Raw genomic sequence first — 12,182 nt, 5'->3', positions numbered from 1 at the left:
CGTTGAAGTTGCGAGAGAATAATGGAAGAAAAAACACCCTTGTAACACAAAGTTGTGTGCTTTTAGATGCTTGATTACAGGACCTCAAAAATCTATTTCTGAGGTCTCAAAATCAAATTTATGGAAAATTACTTCTTTCTCAAAAACTATGTTACTTCAGAGGGAGCTGTTTCTCACAATGTTTTATACTATCAACAGGCCCCCATTGCCTGTGACCAGGTAAGTTCTTATGCTAACAATTATTTTGAGTAGTTACCAATAATGTCCAGTTTCAAGGTTTAGCCACAAAAACTGGGAAAGTATACAACCCTTTTCAGGGAGTGAATGTGTTTAAACTTAATTACTTGGATCATTAAAATTAATGGATGAGCGATTAATGTCTGGGGCATTCAGCAGCACTACTGGGGTATGTATGACCCAATTAATTCCACTGTTTGGAAAAGGAATTACATGGAGATAACAGGTGTAAGTTGCCAGATAAAAAGGATGTGTCTTTTTAGCCTCTTTTATTAATGGAGCATTTGCAGAGTTCCCTTGTTGGGAAGATCACTCTTAACAAACCAACAATCAAATAAAGTGTCCACAACGTCAGAATACGGATAATGAAGAGTTTTACCTTATTGACTCTCGTTGGATCATCGAGTTCAAGCTTAGCCACAACACTTCCTTGATCCAAGACGGCACCAGGACGCTTAACAAAGTGAACACTGTAGGCAGTAAAATGGCATGACATGTATGTTAATGATTATGGATTTACAATTTGGATACACTTTGCCTCGGAAAGTCTCTGGTGAATTTCAAATTAAAAAATTTAAAGGTCTAAAGTCAGAGGGTCATGGAAGGTCACTAGTAGACTCCTCCTTGTTTAACTTCATCAACAAAGACGGGGCTAAAGTGTTTTTTTTATTTCAACTTGGATTCAGGGACCTGGTGAAAACAGCAAGTCCGTACCATCCACTTTCTGGAACTCGTAGACTCATGACCATCTTCATGACCTCGATCTCAGCGTAGGCTTGATCGCTGAAGACATGACCTCCGTCCTCGATGAGGTACTGGATGAGTTTCCCTGCTGAGGAGGATCTTAAGATGGAGGGGTCGTTCTCCTTCTCAAAGACGCAGGTCTGGTTGCCGATGGTGATGCGGTAACTAGGGAATGGGGAAGATGGAGATGTTGATTGATAAGATTTAGGGTTGAAAGATGAAGGGTAGTAGTAGTAGTAGTGGCTTTTTAAATAGCGCTCATTTCCGTCACTCAGTGACGTTTAAGGCGCTTTAAGATTCAGTGTTGTCCTGCAAGGTATGTGGGACTACAGTTAAACTATGAGACCTACTCCTTTAACATAGCACCAGGTAACGGTTTTCAAGGTGCTGTGGCGCAATATGCTGCCAATCAAACCAGGAACACCGGGGAGAACCCCTTCTCTTTTTGACAAGTGCACTGGGTTATTTTATGGGCATTACACAACACAAAGGACCTAAGGCTTTACAATAGTTTAGTGTCTTGCCTAAGGACACAATTGTCATGACTGGGACTCACACACACTCTGCTGATCAGAAACACCAAAGCTTGAATTCAGTGCTCTTATCCTTTCAGCCAGGGTAGGGTTAAGCTACGGGTAAAGTAGAGAATGAGTAAAAAATGAGTATCCAACCTGTCAATCTGCTCCTTGAAGTATGAAGTATAACTACTTCCATCAAACGACACCAGCATTCCACCGTCCGTCATACGATGAACGTCAACCTCTAAGGTAGAGTTGTTAAGACAGAGGAAGTAGCTGCTAGGTCCTTGTCTGGTTACACGGATGATGTACTTGTAGCCCTCGTAGATCATCTCTACTTCCCTTGTGTTGCTCAGCACGTTGGCCGGCAGCACTTGTCCTCTGTAACCAGCAATCGAAGTGTTAAAGGGAATGTATGCGTTCTGTTATCACTCTTAATCTTAAGTACTGAGACAAATTTCCCTTTGATGTAATTTGATTCTGTAGAAAAATATCAGTTTTTATCCCTCAAAGTTTGAGTCTGAGAAATGTTACACCAGTATACTTGTATGCGTTTTGTGACGGGACATATGCATCTTACAAGCTCACTTAGTTTGGTCACCTGTCCCGTCTTGACTCCCTACCCAAAACCCTCCTCCATGGAACAGTTATTTGCAGGCGACGGAGAGGCGAACAAAGGAAGTCTTGGTCTGACAACATCCGAGACTGAGCAGGCCAAAAAAATGCTCCCCTTAAACTCAAGCAAACAAGATCCCTGACAGCAAATGCTTCCAGCACGACGGTCATGGGATGGTTGAAATCAAACCCTTTTGGTTATAATACATTTTGGAATATCAATATAAACCACAAGGGAAACTGACTGGGTAAATTTTGAAATGATTTCTGGGGTTGAACAAAGAATTGACTAGAGTGGGATTCGAACCAATGACCTCCGGATTAACCTGCCGGCGCTCTACCAACTGAGCTATCTAGCCCTATATTGGCGGTGTCCCTATTTTGTCAATATCTTTGTTTTGGCATTGACGCAATATTTGTACCTTTCTAGTGAGGTCTGGTAGTTGGCGAAACTTTCTTTGATTGAGGAATCAGCGATGTGGAGACTTCCGCAGATTACCCCTAGGACGGTGTTTGGTTTCTCGACCTGAACGAAGAAACAAAAAGATATGTTGGTTCTGAAAAGAGCTGTTGACATGGTTTAAATATCTTATACAGTGCTACTCTCAGCATGAAGTGTTTGCTCAAGCGTGTTTGTGTGCATCATGTTACTACTCATTTTTCCCATTACACAGCAAGCACTGAAGTTCAGTACCTACCATGTTATAGCTAAGATAGTGAATGTCAACCTCGATCCCAGGGGTGATGGATCTCTCCGCGCCATTTTTTTCCCAGCATGCCTTGCTCGATCATAACCCCTGGAATTGGCCAATTTAAATGTGCTATATGCTAGCACATTTAAATGAGCCATTAATGAGCGTACATATTCATTATTCAATATTTTCAACACGCGCACGCATGTCTTTCGTCTTAAAGAATGTTTTTGTTTTTAAAAAACATGTTCGTGTCATAAAAAATGCGGGCGTGCACGCAAACTTAAAACTATGCTCACGCACTTGACATCTAATGCATAACCAATTTCCTGAGCCAATCAGCGTTGTTTCCCAGTACATCACTACCAGGGGTTAGTGACGAGAGGTATCGATACGGCGCGCTGCCCATGGTAGCGAGGCTGAGTGAATGTAGGCGCAGAATTCCACGGTAAGCAGAGCAATGAAATTAGGCAAGATCTTACAAGAAAAATAGTAGCTGTTTCTAATTGCTTACCAGCTAAAAAGATCTATGGTATAAGTGCAAGAAATACTTAGTGGCCTGACGTTTCAACCCTAGCAGAGATTTTCTCCAAGGCTAAATTGAAATGTAAGTGCATATAGCCACAATCATGGGGACACTTATTGTTACGAAATACCCAAATGATCAACAGATAAATATTGAGTAACTCTTTGCAGGTCTTGTATTTGACAAAGTCAAGCACTTTTTATTCAGCATTGACATAGCGATTGTTAATTGATAAAGAGATAACATTCAGATAACTGCTGCATCAGTGGTTTTCAAACTGTTGTTCAAAAATGGACACAAACACAAAATGTTTACCAAAGATTGTGGCTGTGCGCATATAAATCTTAACAGTACTTTAACCATCTTCCATTCAAAGCCACAATTTCAATGAAAGAATCACTCTTCTAAAGGTTGTTTATAAGTAGTACGTCTTTGAACGTCTCAATTCCACTGAAAAAGCTATCTTTGTGAGCAATAACTCCCTTAGTTTCTTACCTGGACTTTCTCGGAGATGAGTGCATCCAGCCAGGCGGTGTCAAACTCATTGTTCTGGAAATTCTTAGTCTCCAGAAGCATGACAAGGTACTCAATGGTGGTTCTGAAATCACCTCGGATTGACAACTCCTTCAACGCCACTACCATGTTTCTGAAGGGGAAAAAAGCATAGGGATATTAGGCTATTTTTAAGCACGATTTGAATAATGTCTAATGCAATGACTCTCCTGGGGTGCGTTCCGGTTGCACCAACGTTTATATTCTGTTGGATTGGTAAGAATACTGGTGAAAAATCCGCTCGGCCAAGCTACTTTGGTTTGAGTCACTCTCTGAGTGGATCACTCTCGATTCTCTCCATTCTCCTCAAACTGACTAACCATTCTCCCCTTTTCCAAGGCAATGGACAAACATACTAAAAAATAGTTGTGAGCATAAAACCTTATCTGGTAACAAGCAATGGAGAGCTGTTGATAGTATACAAAATTGTGAGAAACGGCTACCTCTGAAGTAACGTGTAGTTTTCGAGAATGAAATAATTTACCGTGAATTTGATTTCGGCTTTGTGCAACAAGGTTTTTTTTTTCCATTATTATCTCGCAACTTCTACGACCAATTGAGTTCAAATTTTCACAGGTTTGTAATTTTATGCATATGTTGAGATACACCAAGTGAGAATACTGGTCTTTGACAATTACCAAAAGTGTCCACTGGTTTCACTCTCATATATGTCATGCTTTAAATGGTATATTAAAATTCTTAACCTTGGATGTACACTCATCGCGTTTTTATTAATAGTTCATTTCCTATACTTGTTTACATAATTTTTTCTATATATTTTATTACTTGTATTACAAACAGTTGTTGGGAGGCTGGTCCAAAGACCACAGTATTTACTTTGATTTTGTTTCTCCTAGCCCATCTGGAAGTATTTTTGTTTTGTCTTATCGTATTACTGAATAAGTAGAAGTAATAATAACAATAATAATACATGTAATAATAACACCAATATGCTACTCACTCCCGTGCGTCCTCCCTCTCCTCTCCCCATGAGAAGCAATGGCCGAACTGAGAGTCAGCAAACTCATGAAGGCCTCCTGATGCTGCCACGCTGAAGTAACCCCAAACGTTCTTATTACTGTGGAAGTTGAGCTCCGTCACCGTTCCTGAACTAGGCTTGAATCCCTGATGAGCAAAACCAAAAACAAAACAAACATATCAAAAAAACCGTGACTGAGAGCATGTCATGGGTCAAATTATTTTGTATACAAATAATGGACATTTCTTAGTACAATGAAATTTACCTCATCGGGGTTTTCACTTGTGATTCTGCAGGCAATGACGTGACCTTTGGGTTCCGGAAGCACACGAGGACTGAAAGAAAAAATAATGGAAAAAAATACTTTATTTCATTTATTTAATTGTATATTAACAAAATTTCTTATTTTTTTGACCGGCTATTTAATTACAAATTTTGATTTTTTTTTCTGTGTTGCTTTCATATGTTCAGGGGTTCCTTTAGGATTGGACCCGGTAATGCAATTTCTCCTTTTGTATTTAAAGGTTTTATTTTCCGAGTATTTTCTAGATACACTTGTCACATCAAAGTATTTCCATGATAGAATGACACACTTCGGCAAAACTTAGTGGGTCCAGAATGAATCCAACCTTTTAAAAACCCTGGTGATTTCTTTCTTACAGGCAAAATTTATTGATTTACTCGGACGCAAATTATTGAAATTGATTGAAGGAAGCTGATCAACTAATCTGTACTTACTTATCAAAGTCAATGGGTGTGTCATCCCAAGGATTCTCAGAGTACAAAACACGAATATCCTTGATTCTGTGTAGCGGAATTCCCATGGCAACCTGCAAAGGGAAACAAAACGAATGCAATTCAGTCGTATTTAAAAAACTGTCGTCTGAAGAATCGGCTTTGAACCAAGATATAAAGAAACTACACACAAATGTTTCCTTGCGGTAGAGTCAGAAGTAGTTTTATGAGATATCGCCTCCCTTCACAAGGCTGGATGCCCACTTTAAAGTGAGGGCTACACTTGACTGATTTGGGCTGTTGACCCGAATCAACTGTCACCAGGGGCAAGTTGCCACTTACTCCTGGGGCTGAAACAGGGTTACCCCCTTCACAGTCAGTTAGGATGTAGGCATGGGCATCATCCACTAGCCTGGCTGGTACAGCAGTATGCACAATCGTCACAACTTTTTACGAAGCAACAATGGCTAAGTGCCTCAAGGCTACAACTAAACCCACACTCTGCTGCACAGTTCTACATAATCCACTCAGTTGTAAGTTTTTGAAGGGTTTGTCAACTCGCCGGCAAATGATCCCGAAGCTACGAGTGAATCTCACCTGAAACTGCAAGGCCGGCAGATTGACCCCAGCTACCATCTCAGTGCAGGGATGTTCAACTTGAAGACGTGGGTTCAACTCCAGAAAGTAGAAGGAGCTATCATGGTCGTTGTAGAGGTATTCCACTGTCCCTGCACTGACGTAGCCTACCAGCTTGGCGAGCTTGACGGCAGCCTGGTTTAGAGGCAAGAGTTAGAATTCAAAGTAGACAAAAGTTACATCAAATGTTGCAAATTGGTTTTATGATTTTGAAAACAGGGTTGGGGTTGTAAGGTCAACTGTCTGTTGAGAGAGGATTCACGAATATACAGATACACAGATGGAAATACATTAACACTTTCTATGTTCATGTACCGCGAAACAAAGGCATCCGTGTTTTGCATGGACGTTATCATCGGATACGGGAGTTCATACACATACGTTAACAGAAATATATTGCATGGTGAGAATTCCATGGTGAGCAGGGACATGAAGTTTGGCCCTGATAAGGAAGAATATTTTGTGCTTAGATAGTTTGATTCCTTAAGCAGCTCTCTGAAATTAGTCCCTGCTTTTAAAGCAGACAATTTAACTTAAAACAATTTCATGCCAAGCAAAAAATTTGAAGGATGTACATAAGTCACAGATGGTACAGGTGGTTTTATTATTTGATTCTACCTTTTCAAAAACACCAACAATAAAACCATTATCTGTGCATATGGTGATAATTATACAGAATTGAATTGCCTCTAAAGGATTGAGCAGGACACAATATCAGGCAAGATATTTGGTCCTTTGAAAAAAAGTAGGAAAGTTTCATCGAGTACAAGGGCTGACCTTGGGCTCTAATAATTTTTCAGGCCCCAACAATTTTTATAATTTTTCCAAGGGCTGTAATTCGGAAGTAGAAATAATATAATGCTTGCATTATGCACATTTCACTCCACATTAGGACTTCACAAGCAAAATACGAAGCAAATAAGCCATTTGCGAGTTAGATTTGAATAATGTCTGGTACAATGACTCGCTCAGTTAGGATGCACCGCTTACTATTACTCAGACTATCGTGACAGTTGCTACGCCACATGACTAAGGGCAAGCTTTTGCGTAGTTACGTAAAAAGAGACGGTGAACACCCATACACAATTCTGATTGGATGTGTATGGCACAATGGTATCAGTGATTGCTCATCCTGGAGGTTGCTATACAAAAGCTTGCCCCTAATCACGTGGTGTAGCAACTGTCTCGATAGTCTAAGGAATTCAAATACCAGACACTATTCAAATTTAACTCGCAAATGGCTTATTTCTAAAGCAATGAAATACCTTCTCCATCTCTCTGAAGACGCTAGGTTGAGCGACCGTTGCAGGTGCCTCTTCAATGATCTTCTGGTGACGACGCTGGATGGAGCAATCACGACCAAATAAAGAAATAGCGTTGCCATACTTGTCAGCGATCAGTTGAACTTCTAAATGCCTTGCACTGAAAAAAAAAGAAGACATATTTTGAAAATGTCAATTCAGGTCATAGCTTTTAGTTTGACCTTTTTGGTTGAGTGGAACTAGGTCAGATCTTGCAGCTTTTTCCGTCCGTTATAGCATTTGGGTACAAAGATCTTCAAGATCTTCTAACTGGCTATTAATAGAAACCTTCTCAATCAAATTCCTTTAAAGTCCATCATAAAACTTTGATTGAATTTGATGGATTTAGTAGTTTAACCCTTCAACCAACCACTCTTAGCAAGAATCTGTGTTTTGGGCCCAATTTCATAAAGCATGTAAGCACAAAAAAATTGCTAAGCACAGAAAAATCTTGCCTAGCAAAAATAGGTTACCAGCCAATGTACCGAACAGTTACTATTGCTGTGCCTGGTATCACACTCATTTCTTGCTTAGCAAAGGAATTTGCTAAGCAGAACTGCTAATCAGCTTTATGAAATTAGGACCATGGTTCTGATGTTTTATTGCATAACCTTGTCAAAAGAAATGTAACTGTATGTATGCAGGCGCTCCTGGCTAGAGGCATATCAATCTTGTATATCGGAGACCAAATACTTGGGGGTTGAGTAAGACAATACTGTAGAGTAGACAGATGGAGTTGGCAGTTTAGTATTTTTTTGTTAAAACCTTATTCCTCCTTATTTTCTACTTTCCGGATGTGTTTGCCTCCACCACCTTCATATAAAGGTGCATTCAATTAGCTTCCGCGGGGTCTAACCCGATCTGCCCTCGGTACGTTCAAATAGCTTGGACGTCATTCCAGGGCCTCACATGGGTAAGCCCCAAGTGCCCTGCTTGTGGAACAGGTCACTTGAGGCTGGCCCGAGGTACATATGACGTCACCACGAGAGGGTGAGTGATCGTTTGATGAGCTCTTGTCAGGGGCTCACCCGGATGAGCACACAGAGGTCGACACGGGGAAGCTAATCGAACGCACACTGTATGAAAGAAGGCAGACGACTTTCCTTTAAAATAAATTAGCAAAGTCCTCTACCTTCTTTTGTACAAAGACTGGCGATCCTGGTACTTCACTTTGTACTTGTCTAAATAGACTAGCAAAGTCCTCTACCTTTTTTTGTACAATGAGACCAACTTACCTCTTAGCAAGCTTCATGACAAAGACTGGCGATCCTGGTACTTCATTTTGTACTTGTCTAAATAGACTAGCAAAGTCCTCCTTATTTTCTACTTTCCGGATGCCCTTGCCTCCACCACCTTCGGAAGCCTTCACCATAACAGGGAAACCAATGCGCTCAGCTTGCTGGAAAAAAACACCAACAAAACAAACAAATAAAGTTTCTAGTTTTGAGGTATAGTGGCTGAGCGGTTAAGAGCAACAAGCGGTGTCATGGCCGAGTGATTCAGAGCACCGAATTCAAACTCTGGTGTGATCAGCAGAGTGTGGGTTCGAATCCCCCAGCCGTGACACTTGTGTCCTTATGTAAGACACTTAACCATTGCTTCATCCCTTCGGATGGGATGTAAAGCTGTTGGCCCCATGTGTTGTGCAACGCATGTAAAGAACCCATCCCAGTGCACTTATCGAGAAGAGAAGGGGTTCGCCCCGGTGTTCCTGGCTGTGACTGCTGTTTGCGCTGTAGCACCTTGTAAACCATGCTACATAATTGGGTCTCATAATTCATCACTGCAATAACCTATCTTTCTGAAAGTTTGTATACACTCAGCACCTTGAGTACCTTGTTTGGTAGATACGTGCCCAATATAAGACTTTGATGTTATTTATTATAAGACTTCGATATTACAATGCGGGGATCTGGGTTGGAATTACACCCCAGTAAAGAAGTATATAGGTTCAATTTTCCATGACAGAAGTGCCAACGTGTGAAGTGCTGCCATGAGGGCCCAATTTCAAAGAGCTGCTTAAGCAGAAAATTTTGCTAAAACACTGAGCAACAATAAGCAGGATACCAGTCACAGATGCTAAATGTGAAATGGTATTTTATAACTGGTAACCCCTTTCCCGGTAAGCATGATATTCAACAAAATTTATTTCCATTTCATATAATGTGTTCCGGTGTCATACAAAATATTGACTTAAATTAAAACAGAATACACTAATGATACTACATAGTAATAGGAACAGGGCATATTGAACTCGGATGGCTGACAAAGTCGCTGCAAAATCTCAACCCTCTCAAGGCACCTGGGCCTGATGGGATTTCACCAACAGTTTTGCGTTCAACTGCCTCCTCCATCGCCCCACCGCTATTACGTGTGATGAATTTGTCGCTCTTACACGGCTCCCTACCCTTGGACTGGAAATTATCTAATATCACCCCTGTGTTTAAATCTGCCAACCGAACCGACATCAAAAACTATCGTCCAATTGCTTTAACCTCCATTGTCTGCAAAATACTTGAAAGAGCAGTCGCTAACAATATCAATGAACATATTTCTTCTAACTGTCTTGGTAATGATGAACAACATGGATTTACAGCACATAAATCCTGCGTCACCCAGCTCACAAATGCTATTTATGACTGGGCTACAATCATGGACAAACCCCGTCCACCTCGCATAGACATTGCTTTCCTGGACTTTAGCAAGGCATTTGATGTTATGCCTCATCACACAATCCTCAATAAACTGGCAGAGAACTTTAACATCCGTGGTCAAACTTGGTATTGGCTGAAAGCATTTTTGACTGGCCGGTTCCAGCGGGTTATGTACCAGGGAGCTTTATCGTCCATGTCTCCGGTTACATCTGGAGTCCCTCAGGGAAGTGTCCTCGGTCCCCTCCTGTTTAACTTATTCATCAGTGACATCTCCCATTCCCTCAATTCCAAGTGTTTGCTCTTTGCTGATGACACCCTCATCTATAGACCTATCCACTCCCCTGCAGATGAACTTTCCTTGCAAGCTGACCTTGATGCCATCGACTTGTGGAGTGTGGCCAATGGGATGAAAATAAACACCAATAAGTCTATGATTATGCATATGACCAGATCTACAAAAACACTAGCCCTTCCAGAGTACTCTATTCATGGATCCTCCCTCAAAATAACTGCCACCTACAAATACCTTGGAGTCGTGATCAATCATAACCTCACTTGGTCTGACCATGTCAACAGTGTTGTCTCCAAGGCAAATAGGACTCTAGGTTTCATCTGGCATACGGCAGGTGGAACATCCCCAACCGCATTAATGTCCCTTTACATATCCCTTGTATTACCTATTCTTGAGTATGGGCTGCCTGCATGGTGCCCATATACTACAACACTTTCAGCAAAACTTGAACGTGTCCAAAGGAGAGCTACGAGGATGTTCCTTAGGCAACAACGAGGTGCAATGTCATACGAGGACAGACTCAAAACTCTAAACTGGCAAACGCTTGAATCCAGACGACAAAGACTCATTGTGCAATTCACCACTTGTTGTTTATTTGGTTTAATTAATTGTCACATCATCAACTTGAATACCTCTGTCAATACCCGACACACCGATACACTCGTATTCAACCATTTGTATGCTAGAACCCTCAGCCTAAAAAACACTTCAGTTCATTCTTTCCCTCGTGTTTGGAGCGGTCTGCCAACAAATATCTGCAACTCCCTCACCCTCGATTCATACAATTGTTTTAAAAGATACCTGTGTCAGCACTTCCAGAACCTGTAGAGTTTTTCCAAATTGTTTTTAATTTATCTGTTGATAAAGATTGGCCCTTTTCTTAATTTCTATATTTTTATTTCCTCATTTGTTCATTGTTTTTAGGTCAGCTTTTTTTAAACTCAAATGTGCACTTCCAAATAATCTTGCTACATATAAATAGGTTTTTCTTAACATATACATATTTATTTTGTTCTTAATATTTATTATATTTTCCAAAGTTTATCTTTACTGTTTTTAAATGTTTGTTAAAGATTCTATTCCTATTTTAAGATTGGATTGATAGGCTTTCGAGTCACAGTGGTTAGGTTCACTTTTATTAATCCTGGCCATCTTAGAATGGGCTTGTCCTGTCTGTTTTTATAATTGTCTTGCTTGATTGCCAGTGCTCTGTCTCACTCAATCATTGGTTTACAATTGTTCTAGATGTCTTAAGTTTACATTCATTGTTTCTTATACTGTTATATTTCTTTATTTATTTATTATTTCAATATTGTATCTTGTACTGTTTGTTGAAATCTTGGCCGAATAAATAATAATAATAATAATAATAATATTACTGTGCTTAGCTGCTTGTGCTTAAAAGCAGCTCTATGAAATTGAGCCCAGGTGCAAATTGCTTAAGCACGAAAATAGCTTGTTATTTCATACATGTTACTGGCAAAAATTTCATGTCGTATATATTGCTTGTGACTGGTATTTAAGCTGTTGTTTAGTTAGCATAACAATTGAGTGGAGTCTTGGCCGGTAATCTGATTTTACTATAGCAAGGAATTTTGTGCTTAAGCAAAATTTAGTTCTTAAGCAGCTCTCTGAAATTGGGCCCTGAACCCAATTATACAAAGCTTTTCAGCTGCTTAAAATACAGCTGAAACTCCAACT

At 40.3% G+C, this 12,182-nt stretch overlaps 1 protein-coding gene across 3 annotated transcripts in view; it reads right to left on the bottom strand.

The window, feature by feature from the left end:
- Positions 1 to 12,182, bottom strand: part of LOC117303593 (acetyl-CoA carboxylase-like) — a 56,896-nt gene that overhangs the window by 34,969 nt on the left and 9,745 nt on the right. For all 3 annotated transcript variants that reach the window (XM_033787802.1, XM_033787811.1, XM_033787820.1), the window contains 11 exons: positions 8,771 to 8,934; positions 7,500 to 7,656; positions 6,196 to 6,369; positions 5,602 to 5,693; positions 5,129 to 5,198; positions 4,846 to 5,009; positions 3,828 to 3,978; positions 2,537 to 2,640; positions 1,653 to 1,880; positions 952 to 1,146; positions 617 to 707 (listed from right to left, as the gene is read on the bottom strand). In XM_033787802.1, coding sequence (XP_033643693.1) covers positions 617 to 707; positions 952 to 1,146; positions 1,653 to 1,880; positions 2,537 to 2,640; positions 3,828 to 3,978; positions 4,846 to 5,009; positions 5,129 to 5,198; positions 5,602 to 5,693; positions 6,196 to 6,369; positions 7,500 to 7,656; positions 8,771 to 8,934 — 1,590 coding nt within the window. The remainder of the gene's footprint in view (positions 1 to 616; positions 708 to 951; positions 1,147 to 1,652; positions 1,881 to 2,536; positions 2,641 to 3,827; positions 3,979 to 4,845; positions 5,010 to 5,128; positions 5,199 to 5,601; positions 5,694 to 6,195; positions 6,370 to 7,499; positions 7,657 to 8,770; positions 8,935 to 12,182) is intronic.

This window comes from Asterias rubens, chromosome 2, assembly GCF_902459465.1.
Source record: "Asterias rubens chromosome 2, eAstRub1.3, whole genome shotgun sequence".
NCBI classification, from domain to species: Eukaryota; Metazoa; Echinodermata; class Asteroidea; order Forcipulatida; family Asteriidae; genus Asterias; species Asterias rubens.
The sequence above is the reverse complement of the archived record's forward strand: the minus strand, read 5'-3'. Positions and strand labels throughout refer to the sequence as shown.